This window comes from Hydractinia symbiolongicarpus, chromosome 11, assembly GCF_029227915.1.
Source record: "Hydractinia symbiolongicarpus strain clone_291-10 chromosome 11, HSymV2.1, whole genome shotgun sequence".
NCBI lineage: Eukaryota > Metazoa > Cnidaria > Hydrozoa > Anthoathecata > Hydractiniidae > Hydractinia > Hydractinia symbiolongicarpus.
In genome coordinates this window covers 9,864,626-9,877,520 of record NC_079885.1, presented here as the reverse complement: position 1 = coordinate 9,877,520, position 12,895 = coordinate 9,864,626, and the positions used below count along the sequence as shown (strand labels likewise).

Genomic DNA, 12,895 nt, shown 5'->3' with positions numbered 1-12,895 from the left:
TATTCGGAGGAATTGTTCGGACACATTATGACTTGGGAATTGACAGATTAGTCTCTTTAATAATAACCGTGTCCTGTTTCGGAAACACAAAATGCGATATATAAAGGATGGGCGACCCCGTGGATTTTTCCACGAGTTAACGACTAGTCTCTATGATAATGGCCGTCGTATATCTGTCTCTGCGCAAGATGGTACCTCAGCAGCGAGACACACAAAATGTGTTATATAAAGGGCAGGCTATAAATATTTTTCTTCCTTTAAAATATGAACAAATACTAAATGAAACAAAAACAAATCGGATATGTCAGATGCTTGTGTCATATTAACGAGGTTGATTAGATGAAGAAATAGATTGTAAAAATGTGTTATGAAATTGGTAGAAATATTATGTAATAAATTTGACAGTAAAAATTAGATGTATTTATCGTTCCGGACAATACAACCAGATAGAAAATATACGTAATTTTATTTCTTTTTTACGTTTTTACGTTTCCTCTACCATTATGTAAGTTATTCATTCTTGAAAACACTAGGTATCTCTCTAGATGGCTAGTTCTGCTAAACACCAAACAATCAACACTGAAAACACCACAAATTGAATCAAATTGAATCATTTCTAAAATAATAGCCGTATTTTTTCTGTCTCCCCGCATATGTTTGTCTCTCACGCAAAATGGTACCGCAAGTAGCGAGACGAACGCAATGCGATATAAAAAGGACGAGCGAACTCGTAAAGTCTTCCACGGGCCACCGCCTAGTTCCCATAAATAAACATAAAAACCTATTCTTTTAAATTTCTTGACTTAGACGAATAGGTTTAATGCTATCAAAACAATAACTTTCAATGCCTATCCTCTTATCGGATTTACAGTTTAACGTAAACATCTGACCAATTTAAATTGTTCCCACAGATGCAATGTGTGCTATTAAAAGTTGACAAATCGTAATCATGGAACAATTAGGAAGTACCAATTACCTTGGTTGCTCCAATGAGATCACTTCCTTATTATAAGTAGCCTCAACACAAACAAGCATCTTTATTATATAATTATAAAGCCTGGTTTTCATGTAACAATTTTTTTTATTTCTTTTTTAAATATTTTATACCTGTAAATTTTGCATGTTTTTTTTACATTGTAAAGAGGTAAAGGTCTAACAAGAACAGCATAATTTGTATGTTTAAAGCTACCTTTTGTAGATTGGTTAATCTAGCTCGTAAATAGATCACAAGATTTTAGCTGAGTGTAATGAAAGCTTTAACGATGTGATAAGGTCTTCCTGCCATTATGAGGTGAAATAAACTGAAAACTTTCTTTAAAAATTGCTGCCTTCCTGTGTAATTAAGTGAATTACTAATTCTGATAAATGAAGAGTTCGAATTAAAACTTGAGCAGTCTTCAAATGGACAGAGAAGGAAGAAGATTGAAAAGAATGAGACGACTGATTATTCTGTTTCTATGTTTTTTTACTTTTGTATCATGCAGAGATACTATGCGTAAGTAATGTTGTTGTTGTTGTTGTTGTTGTGTTGTGTTGTGTTGTTGTTGTTGTTTTTGTCGTTATTGTTATTGTTGTTGTTTTGTCGTTGCTGCTAATACCGTACCTGATTTTATATTCAATTCTCATTTGATTGTAATATAACATAAATTCATTTAGAAGACACATTAACCGACTGCGTACCGACCACAAAAGAACCTCAATGTATCAATTACAAATACAGAACAATAGATGGAAGATGTAATAACCGAAAAGTTTTTGGAGCAACTTTCAACCAACTTAAAAGACTTTTACGTAAGGAGCTTCTCTTAACCAAACAAATATGCGATTTTTATAAGCGCTAGTACATCTGGCATCATTCTTGCATATCCATCCTTATAAACTATTTTCTTTTAGTCAAAGCACTCTAGTCTAAGAGACAACAATTCACTTGGTATGATTGATTACCTTGATGTCTCCTCGTTTTAGGTACATTTAAGTGTGTTGTGTGTCGCAAATACAAAACTTTTGTTTAGAGTTTCTTTCAATAAAATACCTTTGTTTTGACGACGTACTTGGAAGGCTTCACTTGTTCACTTGGAAAACACATTTCTAAAAGCATGAATTTAGGACGTAAAATAACAAATGTGCATGATAACTACCGAAAAGTAAAATTTTAATTTTCAAAAGAGGAAAAATTGTTAAAGGGTTGTTCTACCGTCTTGCTTAAATAATTAATATTTTTTTTGAGTGTCTTGGTAAAGGGCGGGAAGTTTAAGGATGCATTACAAATCATCACAGATTGCTTTTTGACTTCTATTTAAAAGTGGAGCCTAATGTGTAGCAGTTAAACCACGAGTAAATATAAAGTAATGTTTCCACTATACAATGTCCCCACGACTATTACATTCCGCTTTGACGTATGAAATTAACATTCATTCTACACGTTATCCATATATTTCCGTATATTATCCTAAAGTAACTCGTACTTTATAAACTTGATGTGATTTTGATTATTCGTCTTCGCATAAAACAACAAAATGAACTAAAATCTCTCTCACATGTCATCGTAGAAATATACATATTTGGTCGATTATCTCTTTAATAATAGCCGTCGTCTGTCTGTGTGTCCGCGAAAGGCGCGTCTGGTTACGGAAACACGAAATGCGATATAAAAAGGACGGGCGACCCCGTGGATTTTTTCACGGGTTAATGACTAGTATTTAATATTTCTTAATTTTCCAATAGCTGCATCCTACCATAGCGATGATCACTTGTTTCTACCGAGAGGCTACCCTCACATCTATCACAAACCGTTCCCAACTGCTCATGAAGTGTCAGACGCGATGTTTAAAGTATTAGATGAAGACTCTGGAAATGCAGGCCTTGTATCGCAGCTTCACATGTCATTTGGACAGTTTCTTGATCATGATATTTCATTGACACCAAATGCAGGCGGTTGTAAACATCCGAAGTAAGTTCTATATGATTTCTACACGTTGATTTTGGAAACGAAACATTTTAAACTAAGGCATTTTGGGATAGCTCTACAATTCCTAACACAGTTTTCCTAAAAATGTTTTTTTCTCTTTAGATGTCATCCGCATAGTTTGAAAGATTTTAAATATCCATGTTTTCCTATAAAATTTTCGAGCACTAGGGATAAAGGATGTACACCGTTCACACGATCGTTTGCCGTTTGTCAGAAAGGAAAAGCCGTACGTCAACAAGTCAACGTTTTGACATCATTTATTGACGCGTCAATGGTGTACAGTGTCAATGAGAAACAACTGAAAAGGCTGAGAACAATGGACGGTAAATATACTATTTTAATTTAGGGATGTTTTCCGAGCATAATTAACGGATTTCTCCCAAACATAATTCAAGGGTGTCTTGCAAAAAAATTATTATTTTATGATAAAGGAAGTCTCTGCTAAAGGTTGAAATTGATTTTAATCAATCAAATAATCCCTCTAAACTTATGGAGAACATTCTTACAACGCCCTAATGAAAGGCGTTGCAACATTGTGAATTTGTTGTTCGCTCACTTTCAGATGCTGTAGAAATAATCGGTTCCACTATTGCTGTTTCATTATAGGGACTGGTAAATTAAAAGTGACCAATCAGAATCTTCTCCCATTCGATCCATTATCAAAAGCAGTCTGCACAACACGTGGTGGTTGCTTTCTAGCAGGAGATGTTCGTTGTGATGAACATATTGCATTAGCCTCATTTCACACTTTATTTGTACGAGAACACAACAGAATAGCTAACGAGTTGAAAAAGCTGAATAAGCATTGGAATGGGTTGAAGATTTTCGAAGAAACGAGAAAAATAGTCGGCGCTATACTTCAGCATATTACTTACAATGAGTACGTTCCTACACTGGCTACGTTGAAACCTTATCGGGGTTTCAAACAAACTACTGATCCCAGGGTAGCCAACGCCTTCTCAACAGCGGCGTTTCGGTTCGGACACAGTCAAATCAAAAATCATTGGTCACAGCTGGATGCTAACTTCAATAAAATCTCACCAGATATTCCACTAAGAGCCACCTACTTTAATAATACTGCGCTAATTGATCATGGAATTGAGAGAACCATGATGGGTTTATGTGGAAATGCTTCAGAACGAGTTGATACTGAATTTGCTTCTGGTGTTGCAAAGAAGCTGTTTGTGCCACCGGGAAAACAAGGTTTTAGTAATTTGATAGCTTTAAATATCCAAAGAGGTAGGGATCACGGACTACCAGGATATAACGAGTACCGTGGTATATGCGGCTTAGAAAAAGCGAAAACTTTCTTCGGTTTGAGGCGCGAAATACCAAACAAGTCAATACGCATAGCAATGCAAAAAATTTACAGAAACGTTGACAATCATATTGATTTGTTTGCAGCAGGTCTGGCTGAAAAACATTTACCTGGTAAAATTGTGGGTCCAACATTTAGTTGTATCATGAAAACACAATTTGAAGATTTGAGAGACGGTGACCGGTATTTTTATAACCGCCCTGGCGTATTTACGCCCGGACAACTTTCTGAAATCAAAAGGGCATCACTGGCAAGAGTATTTTGTGACAATTTGAAAGGCATTGTGTCAATTCAAGAAAATGTTTTTAAAGTATACAAACCTGGAGTTAAACGAAGAGTTTGTAACGAAATTTCTGGAATCAACTTGAATGTGTGGAAAGAAAATATTAGCCCGCCTAAGAAATACTATCAACAATATTACCGGCGTCGTGTAAGCCATTACCGACGACGTGTAAGACATTACCGACGACGTGTAAGCCATTATCGACGTCGGTCAATCAACTATCGACGCCGAGCAACTTATTACCGACGTCGAGTAACTCATCAACAACGTCGAAGAATTTACCGTCGCCGTAGATCTTATCAACGTCACCGTTTTTAAAACAGATAAAAGACACTATGCGATACATTTTTTACCTTTATAATTTTTTCTATTTCTGGAATAGTGTACTGGTATATACAGGAAAAGAATTAATATTGTAGGTACAAAAGGGAACACTGAGTTATTTCATTATTTTGTTACAAATATATATTTTATACTTTTTAATCGTATAGTAATTTTAATTCTCTAAAAAAACGCCATTTTTAATGAATATAGGGAAAATTGATAATTGAAAGGATGGCTGTACTAATAATAGTTAGAAAAAAATAATTTCATTTTTGTTCCGAAGAAAAAAACACAAATTTTTTTTCTGTCAGCGACAATTTTACGCCTTCTATAAATACATTTACGAGCAGTGAAGAAAGCGAAAAATGTTTCTACAAGTAAAGTGATACTGAAGAGTAACTAAAGCTGCGTTTTCGATATTTTCATTTTTCATGTAGAAAGGTGGTGTCCAATACAGGCAAATCGCTTGGACGTTGACTGGTAATATAGAGGCGCTGCTGCAAAAATAGTCTAACGTACATGGGCCAGGTGTTGAAGCGTTGAAAGTTGCGGTTAAAAGCGCATTAATTAACCCAATTTTTATGGAGGGAAAATACCCCTATTGTTTTTTTTTAAATAACTTCTGATCTAGAAGTTAAAAATTGTATGAGTTGAAAACTTGGTTTCCATGGTACTGTGAAGGTGACAGCGTTTTTCAAGTAGACATAAAGTGAAAAGATTAGAAAAAGCATTAACTTTGTAATTATAAATCCCTTCTTTTATTTTACGAAATCCCTGTGTCAATTTAGTCATAGCATTTGTCCATCCTTAAATTTAATGAGAATTTGATTAGGGCAAAAATCTAGATAAAACCTCTCGTTTGTGTCATACGGGTTGCATATATATAACGATTTGCTGAATAAAAATTCATCTCTGTTTGTCTGTTTGTTTAAATGTACATCCTCCAAGTGTAAAACATTCATGACATATTAATAAATAATTCGCTTATTCAGGGAAAATATCTTTATTGTAACGTATGAACTGTGTAAAGGGAGGCAAGGAAAGGAGTTTGATTAAAGAACACCTGCTTCCATAAAAAAGGACGAGATACTTTCCCGATTGGTGTGATCTACGCTGACGTCATAACCAGTCAAGCATATCAAGGACAAAGCGGTTGCATTGCCATCTCAAAACCAAGCCTATGTTTTAACCTCGTTCCCAGGGCGTTTTGTCTGTCATCCGCGATGCGCATACTGATCCGATAAGCAAAAAGAGACAACAGATCCTGCGATCGAGGTTGCCCATGTTTGTGAAACTTAAAAAAACACATATAGTTTTACATATAAAACGTATTATTAACCTTAAATATTTTTTATTTCCTGGATAAAGAACTTTACCACTTTCTATTTCAGAGAGTCATTTTTTTAAGCTCTCTTTGTCGCAGTTTGACGCCATTTTGCGTTGCACTCGAAAAGGAAACGGTCAAAACCGGTCGTGCATGTATGGGACGAAACATTCTCCAAGTTTGAAATATTCATGAAACCTTAATAAATATCATTGTTATGACTTCTTAATCTTTACCGCAAGGTGTTTCCTCATTCCGTGTTTTGGTTTTTCTCAAGTATTTTTAGTATCACATCAGCGGGTGGTGATTGAAGCTAATTTTTACTTTCTCATCAACAAATTAACGGTCCAGTTTGTTTGCGTGTGGAAAAATATTTAAAGTTGGTTTCCCAGCAGCACGTGACTTTAGGAAGAAATCCCATGTAGCCAATTAGCAATCGGCGTTAATGTTCAGCCTCAGAATACTAGTTTGGCATCCATATCTCCCCTTCTGTTTGCCGATCTGCGGTCTTTTTTCGTGAAGTGAGTGCTGGAATACCCTATTTATTTAATAAGATAAGTGCATTTCATACCTGCATACTGTGGTTCAGTTTCTAAGATAAGCAAAGAAAAAAATTCTTAGGGGACGCAAAGTACTTTTAAAATCCCACAAATCTCTAGGGTTTTCTAAGTGTTTTAACATCAAAAAAGAATCAACGTTAAAAACACGTTTAATGAAGGTGGAAAATTCCACGGTAGCCGATGTTTGCAAAGGTCCAGAATAAAGCTGTGCGCACCTGTTTTGAACATACAAATATGGGTATTAAGATATCCATAGAGATATTATTCAAAAAAAAAATCTAGTGTGTTTTTTTCTTTAATAAATTTTGATTATCTTGATTTTTTCTAGTACATTCCTTGCTTATGTTTGTTCCTCTCGTAATAAGAGCAATTTCTAGCACTCTGTTTGTGGGTCACCATAGCCGAAATGTATATACCCATTTTCAGGTGGCTGCCCAACTAAGAGGACTGAAAAAATAACTACAAAATAGAGCAACTGCGCATAGTTAACTGGTGTTACGTACCAGTCACGTTGATAAAGGAGTTGTTTTAAAGAAAAATCGCTTAGTAAAACCTCGTCCTTTCGCGATCATGACGAAATATAGCTCCGTCGTAGGCGTAAAAGAGGCCTGGGGATGAGCTTGCGCTTAGCAAACATTTTATTTATAGCTTCGCCTTCTCCAACGCATAAACATCGGTATCTCTATATTAATAATAGCCCTATTCTGTCCGTTTGTTCGCAAAGAAAGCCTGCTACAAAAACACGAAACACAATATACTGGAATTTTTTTTTATTCACGGGCTACCTACTAGTTTAATATTGTTCACTGTCGGTTATTAGCCAAAGACCGTTGCTGCGGTAACGACGGGCAACTTTCCGGGATTTTTTTTCTACGGATGGATTTCCGTTGATTTTTTCTCAGTCTAGTTTATGCAGAACCCCTAACAAAGGAGAGATTGCAGTGATGGCTAATATGGGTTTTAGTAAAGATAATAATGAGATAAAAAGATTATGGTGTAGTTAAATATTATAATAAAAATCCTATAGTGAAAATTATGTATAAAAAAATTATGCTTAATTACCTAGAAATGTCTTAAAAATTGACGACTAAACACCATCTACGACTATACAAGTTGGAGACGAGAAGTTTATCGACAAAGTAAGGTTTTTTCGGCAGACGCTTGTTTTGTCGTGAAAAAAAATAAAAATGAAGAAATCACTTCAGAAAAACTAGTATAATAATAATAATAATAATAATAATAATAATAATAATAATAATAATAATAATAATAATAATAATAATAATAATAATAATAATAATAATAATAATAATAATAATAATAATAATAATAATAATAATAAATAAAACTGACGACAATTAAGAACAAAAAATTTTAAATGCACTCAAAATAAAACACTAAAAACATCGATTCATATTCCTGATTAAATTCTAAAATGACGTTATGTAAATTCTATAAATTAAATATTCCCAAAAAATTGTTGCTTTTTTTTAAGCTATGCTTCGATTGTTCAACTCCTTCTTAATTTAAATTGCCACAGCGTAGAGTGCTGCCATCATTGAAGTGAAACCAATAACAACCAACGTCGCTGTTGTTACACCGCCGGCATTGCTTTTTATTGGACCCGAGTTGCAGTCATCACCTTCACAGCACCCACCCTGAAAAATCAGTAAAATCAGTAATTCGCTTATTAAGAAGCAAAACTTTAAAAATTGACTTTGCTTAGAAATCAAAGCATGCTTTGAAACTAGTCTTTCTATCTTCAGCTTTGTAAGCAAGTAAGTAAATATATCTTACCGAACAAGTATCCACTGTGTAACTGGAAGCAGCAAAAGTAAGTTTGAGTAAAGAACACCTGGTTCCACATAAATATGACGAGACACATTCCTGATGAATGTGATCTTTTTTGACGCCATCTTTGGTTGCAGTTACTGTTCCGTAAAAGCAACGGTCCCCACCAACACTACATGTCGAGGATGAAGCGGTTGCATTGCCATCTGAAAGCTGATGTTTGTAGCACTTGAGAGCAAAACCTATAGACAACAGTATAGTTATACAAAACGTAATATTAACCTTCATTTTTTTTTTGGTTGTCAGGATGTGGGGAAAAGAACTTTATCACTTTCTATTTCAGAGGGCCTTTTTTTATTTAGCTTTATCACATATTTTTCTTTCTCTTTTTTGTTATTTGGTGTTTTAGAAGAATTAAAAATATCACTTTGAAGATATCTTTCACCTTATCAACACTAGGGTCAGATCGGGCTAGGTTAGCGAAAAACTATTAAAGGCCGATGTAATTTTTCAATTTAGAATTGGCAGTATTTAAATATTTATTTTTATGGTTTCCTAAAAAAAAAAATTTAGCAAATTATTACATGTTGTTATGTAATTATTAATTTGTCAATGAATACTAATGACCACAGGGTGTGTATTAAACAGGGTGTGTATTGAAAACACCATACATTCACTTATTCGTAGTTTTTATTGTGTTTTTGTATATGGTTACAGCTCAATCATGTGTTACAGCGTATAGCACACAGAAAAAATGAATTATAAATGTGCATTTTCTTTTGAATGGCTATTTTATGCAAAAAATGCACAAAAAAGATATGCGGGAATTATAGCAGACTAGTCTACAGCTAACGAATCAAGCGGTACGCCCGAAAAAAATCTTTTCAAATTATAGAAAGTTTAGTTACCGTATGCCCGACGACTGGAAATTCCAGCTCATTTTTTTACGGGCTGACAACTAAACTAATGTTTTTTTCGCATAACTATTTCCTTAACTTAAAATGGTCTCTTATATTAATTCTTTTTATAAAATTAAACGGGCAAAGGGTCTGGTTTCCACCTTTTTTTTAAATTCTAATTTCTGGGTTTCTTTAATAAGTTTTTCGACAAAGTTCAGGATTAATGAAAATTTTTTTCTGATTAGCCACATATAAGCCTTTTGATATATACTGTATTAAATATATAGTGCTTGCTACAATCGTTTTTGGTGTATTATAAAATATTTTAATTGAAAAAATGATTAAAAATTGTCAATTATCAAAGCAAAGCTCCACAGTTTTTTTTTAAAAAAAAATTTTTTGGCTTTAAATTTCGTAAATACCTGTTACTGTATTTATGCCTGTAGTGAATAGTATATTCTGTTTTCATTAAAGAAAGTAGGGTATGTGTGTAAAAGTACAATTGTTTAAAACAATAGATGATCAGAAAATAAAAATAAAAAATACAAATAGAAATAAAAAATAAATAAAAAGTAAAATGAAAAAATAGAAAATAAAAAATATGAAATAAAATAGAGTAAAATTAAATACTAAGTAAAAATAAATACCTGAGTGAAGAGCAAGGAGGAATGTGATTAAGCCAAAAATTATTTTCTGCATGATGATTGATAAACTGTATACTCCTGTTTTCAAAATGTCACTGTTATAGTTTGTTCTTGACTTGTTTGTTCTCAAAATGAATGAACCTTCCACTTTCGAAATCAAGATGGAATGATTTGATTTAAAATTGTACAAGGAGTAAAAATCATTGCTCCCAACAGGTGGCAATACAGAGAACTTCCCTTTTAATTGTTTTATTCTTTGAAACTTCTCCTACTATGTACATCCATTGGATGTCTATAGAAACATATTGAGACATATGTTACTTCAATTGGTTCACTGATTTATCCTCTACCGCCCAGACCTCAAAACCTCAAAAGAGGAAAAGGCCTGGGATCAATATACTTATCCTTCATTGTCATATCTTAAAAAAAGACTGGACTGAGTCACGTGTGGAATACATTAAAAAGAAAATGTGTTATCATAATTTCTATATTAAAAACCCGTAACCTGTATGTTTCTGCGCAGTAAAAAAAAGTTGTGCTACGGAAACACGAAATATTAAATGCGATATCCATTATCAATTTTGTTGCGAGGACAAATTCTCATGGATTTTTCACGGGCTTACAACCAGTCTTCTATCTTATTCGACATTATATAATTTGCAGGTAGATGTGGTGATTTCAATTGTGTTCCTGTATAACAAGACTAAAAAATTGAGTCATGAGTCACAAAAGTAGTTAATCGAATTTATCTTATAAATCCTAGAACGTTACTGGTTCGTAAATTTTTAATCAATGAAAACGTTTGTTTATTTGTATGAAAATTTGATCTTAAAATAAATTTCCTACATTAACGATTACTTATCAGGTCATTGTTTCATTCTATATTCTATTTACTTTTATCATTAAAAATGCAAAGATAGAGTTATAAGAAATGTAATAATATATTCCGCGGTGGAAAAGCGGTACGCGCCTTGATTGCGCTTCACATCAGGAATCAAACCACAATTTCTATGTCATTAATTACTTGATTATTTTATTTTTAAAGAAACGTTTGTGGCCATTTCCAATTGAAAAAAGATGTATTATTACTAACAAAAAAAAAAGCTACAACAAATGATTGAGCTAGCCCTTGCTTTTATGTAGGGAGATAGAAATATTGTAACAAATTCCACGGTTTCCCGTTTTTTGTTGTTGAGAATTCTACAATATTTTAACCTAAAATGTCAAAGGAGAAAACTTGCAAGGAGTAAATTTGAAATCAATAACAATCAGTCCTTTCAACATTATTTTCAAAACCAATGTCAAAAACCAGAATTTGGAACGCATTTAATAAAATGATTTTTGGTTGATTTGGATTTGCTCCTCAGAAACTGTTCTATTACCATTTTGTGTAAACTTTTGTGAAGAAGGACTTCACCGAAGACCAGTTTTGATTTTCTACTGTAAAATACAATGCCCGAGGTTGAAAGTACAGACCAAGATTGCGAGTTCTGGGCTCTTGACCGATCTTGACAACCTCTGAACTTTGCAACCTCTGTCTCTCGCAAGGACCTTGGTCTATATTTCCCCGTATGGACCGGCTAAGCGGTTAATAAGCCATTAAAAAAAACCTGTTAAAATAAGCCGTAAACCAATTAAATTATCGGATTTTCTCATACTAACAGGTTTTTTGTATTTGTCAGGTAATAAAGAACGGCACAACTTTTAACCTCATTACAACCAAAATGGTTACTATAAATGCAAACGAACAACTTCGCCAAAAAATTGATGACATAGCTTAGCTACATATACAGTTTCAAAAACCAACTTACAGTAAATCCAAAACGTCGCATCACTCCCGTAAAAAAAAGCAAAGAATGTTAATAATTTCAAATCCACTACGTTTTTAAATTCAATATTGGTCGCAACAATTAGCAACAAGCAAACCGGCGTCCAAGTTGTGTAATAGCCTCTTCTTCTGATGAAGAATAAACTTTGATTCAAAACTTCCTATATATGGATGTTCGATTTTGTTTTCTTTTTGTGTATTATTTTCTAAAAATCCAATTGTGAAAACGTAAAACCAGGTTGATAAAACCAGAAAACGTTCGATTTGAAATTCATTGTATCAATTTAAGATTTTTTTTTCTTAGATTTTAATTATTGTATTGCTTTGCTTCAAATTTATTTATTTATCTGTTTTCACTTTTCATCTGCATAAAATGTACTTTATGATTTTAAATGGCTTCATTTGTTTAAAAAACAAGGTACCTTAACCATAATTAAGTATAAGTTTTTCATGAATTAAGCGTTTTTTTGATTATTATCCGATAAAAAAATTCGAAAGGGCCATCGGTCCCAATCATGGTGGGGCCTCCTTAGATACTACATATATTTGCCCTCCCCCTCCACTTTCAATTCCGATTTGCCGGCCCTGTTTTTATATGTTCGATGAAAAGTACCACCAAGCCAATCCAACATGAAAATTCACGCAACTTAGATAAAGAATGCATTTGATCTTGCCGAAAAAGTTGGATGAAATGTTTGACGGCGATCAAACTTCATCCAACATTGTCCAACACGACTCTTTTCTTCTTTTTTAAAAATTTGACTCAAACCAGTCCAACATTTCATTCAACATCACAAAAATTGCATGTTGGGTGAAATGTTGGTTTGCCCCCGCGTTAGGGTTAATCTAACGATTCTTTCGCATTCATCTTTTGCTTTACTATTTTTTAAATTTTCAGTATATTTGCTGCTTTTCCTTATTAAATTAGCAAAGTGAATTCAAATTACAAATATTAA

At 33.4% G+C, this 12,895-nt stretch overlaps 2 protein-coding genes across 2 annotated transcripts; one reads left to right on the top strand and one right to left on the bottom strand.

Moving 5' to 3' along the window:
* The first annotated feature begins 1,852 nt into the window (after positions 1–1,852).
* LOC130613418 (eosinophil peroxidase-like) lies at positions 1,853–5,681 on the top strand. Its single transcript, XM_057434765.1, has 3 exons — positions 1,853–2,950; positions 3,071–3,291; positions 3,515–5,681. The coding sequence occupies exons 1-3, from the start codon at positions 2,823–2,825 to the stop codon at positions 4,885–4,887; spliced, it is 1,722 nt and encodes a 573-aa protein (XP_057290748.1). The 5' UTR covers positions 1,853–2,822; the 3' UTR covers positions 4,888–5,681.
* Positions 5,682–8,106: 2,425 nt separating this feature from the next.
* On the bottom strand, positions 8,107–12,370 carry LOC130613417 (uncharacterized). The gene is made up of 8 exons (XM_057434764.1): positions 12,362–12,370; positions 11,993–12,100; positions 11,494–11,691; positions 10,735–10,814; positions 10,617–10,626; positions 10,115–10,379; positions 8,575–8,810; positions 8,107–8,435 (listed from the first exon to the last, which is right to left on the bottom strand). The coding sequence occupies exons 1-8, from the start codon at positions 12,368–12,370 to the stop codon at positions 8,304–8,306; spliced, it is 1,038 nt and encodes a 345-aa protein (XP_057290747.1). The 3' UTR covers positions 8,107–8,303.
* Between the last annotated feature and the right edge of the window lie 525 nt (positions 12,371–12,895).

What these genes read in the sequence shown, in the direction of transcription:
- LOC130613418 (XM_057434765.1), top strand. Translation starts at nt 2,823, where the DNA reads ATGTTTAAAGTATTAGATGAAGACTCTGGAAATGCAGGCCTTGTATCG. An exon ending in GGCGGTTGTAAACATCCGAA is followed by an intron (nt 2,951 to 3,070) that starts GTAAGTTCTATA and finishes TTTTCTCTTTAG; the next exon opens with ATGTCATCCGCATAGTTTGA. An exon ending in AAGGCTGAGAACAATGGACG is followed by an intron (nt 3,292 to 3,514) that starts GTAAATATACTA and finishes TGTGAATTTGTT; the next exon opens with GTTCGCTCACTTTCAGATGC.
- LOC130613417 (XM_057434764.1), bottom strand. An exon ending in CCAATATTGAATTTAAAAAC is followed by an intron (nt 11,692 to 11,992) that starts GTAGTGGATTTG and finishes TTAACCGCTTAG; the next exon opens with CCGGTCCATACGGGGAAATA. An exon ending in ACAAAAGTTTACACAAAATG is followed by an intron (nt 10,815 to 11,493) that starts GTAATAGAACAG and finishes TCAATTTTTTAG; the next exon opens with TCTTGTTATACAGGAACACA.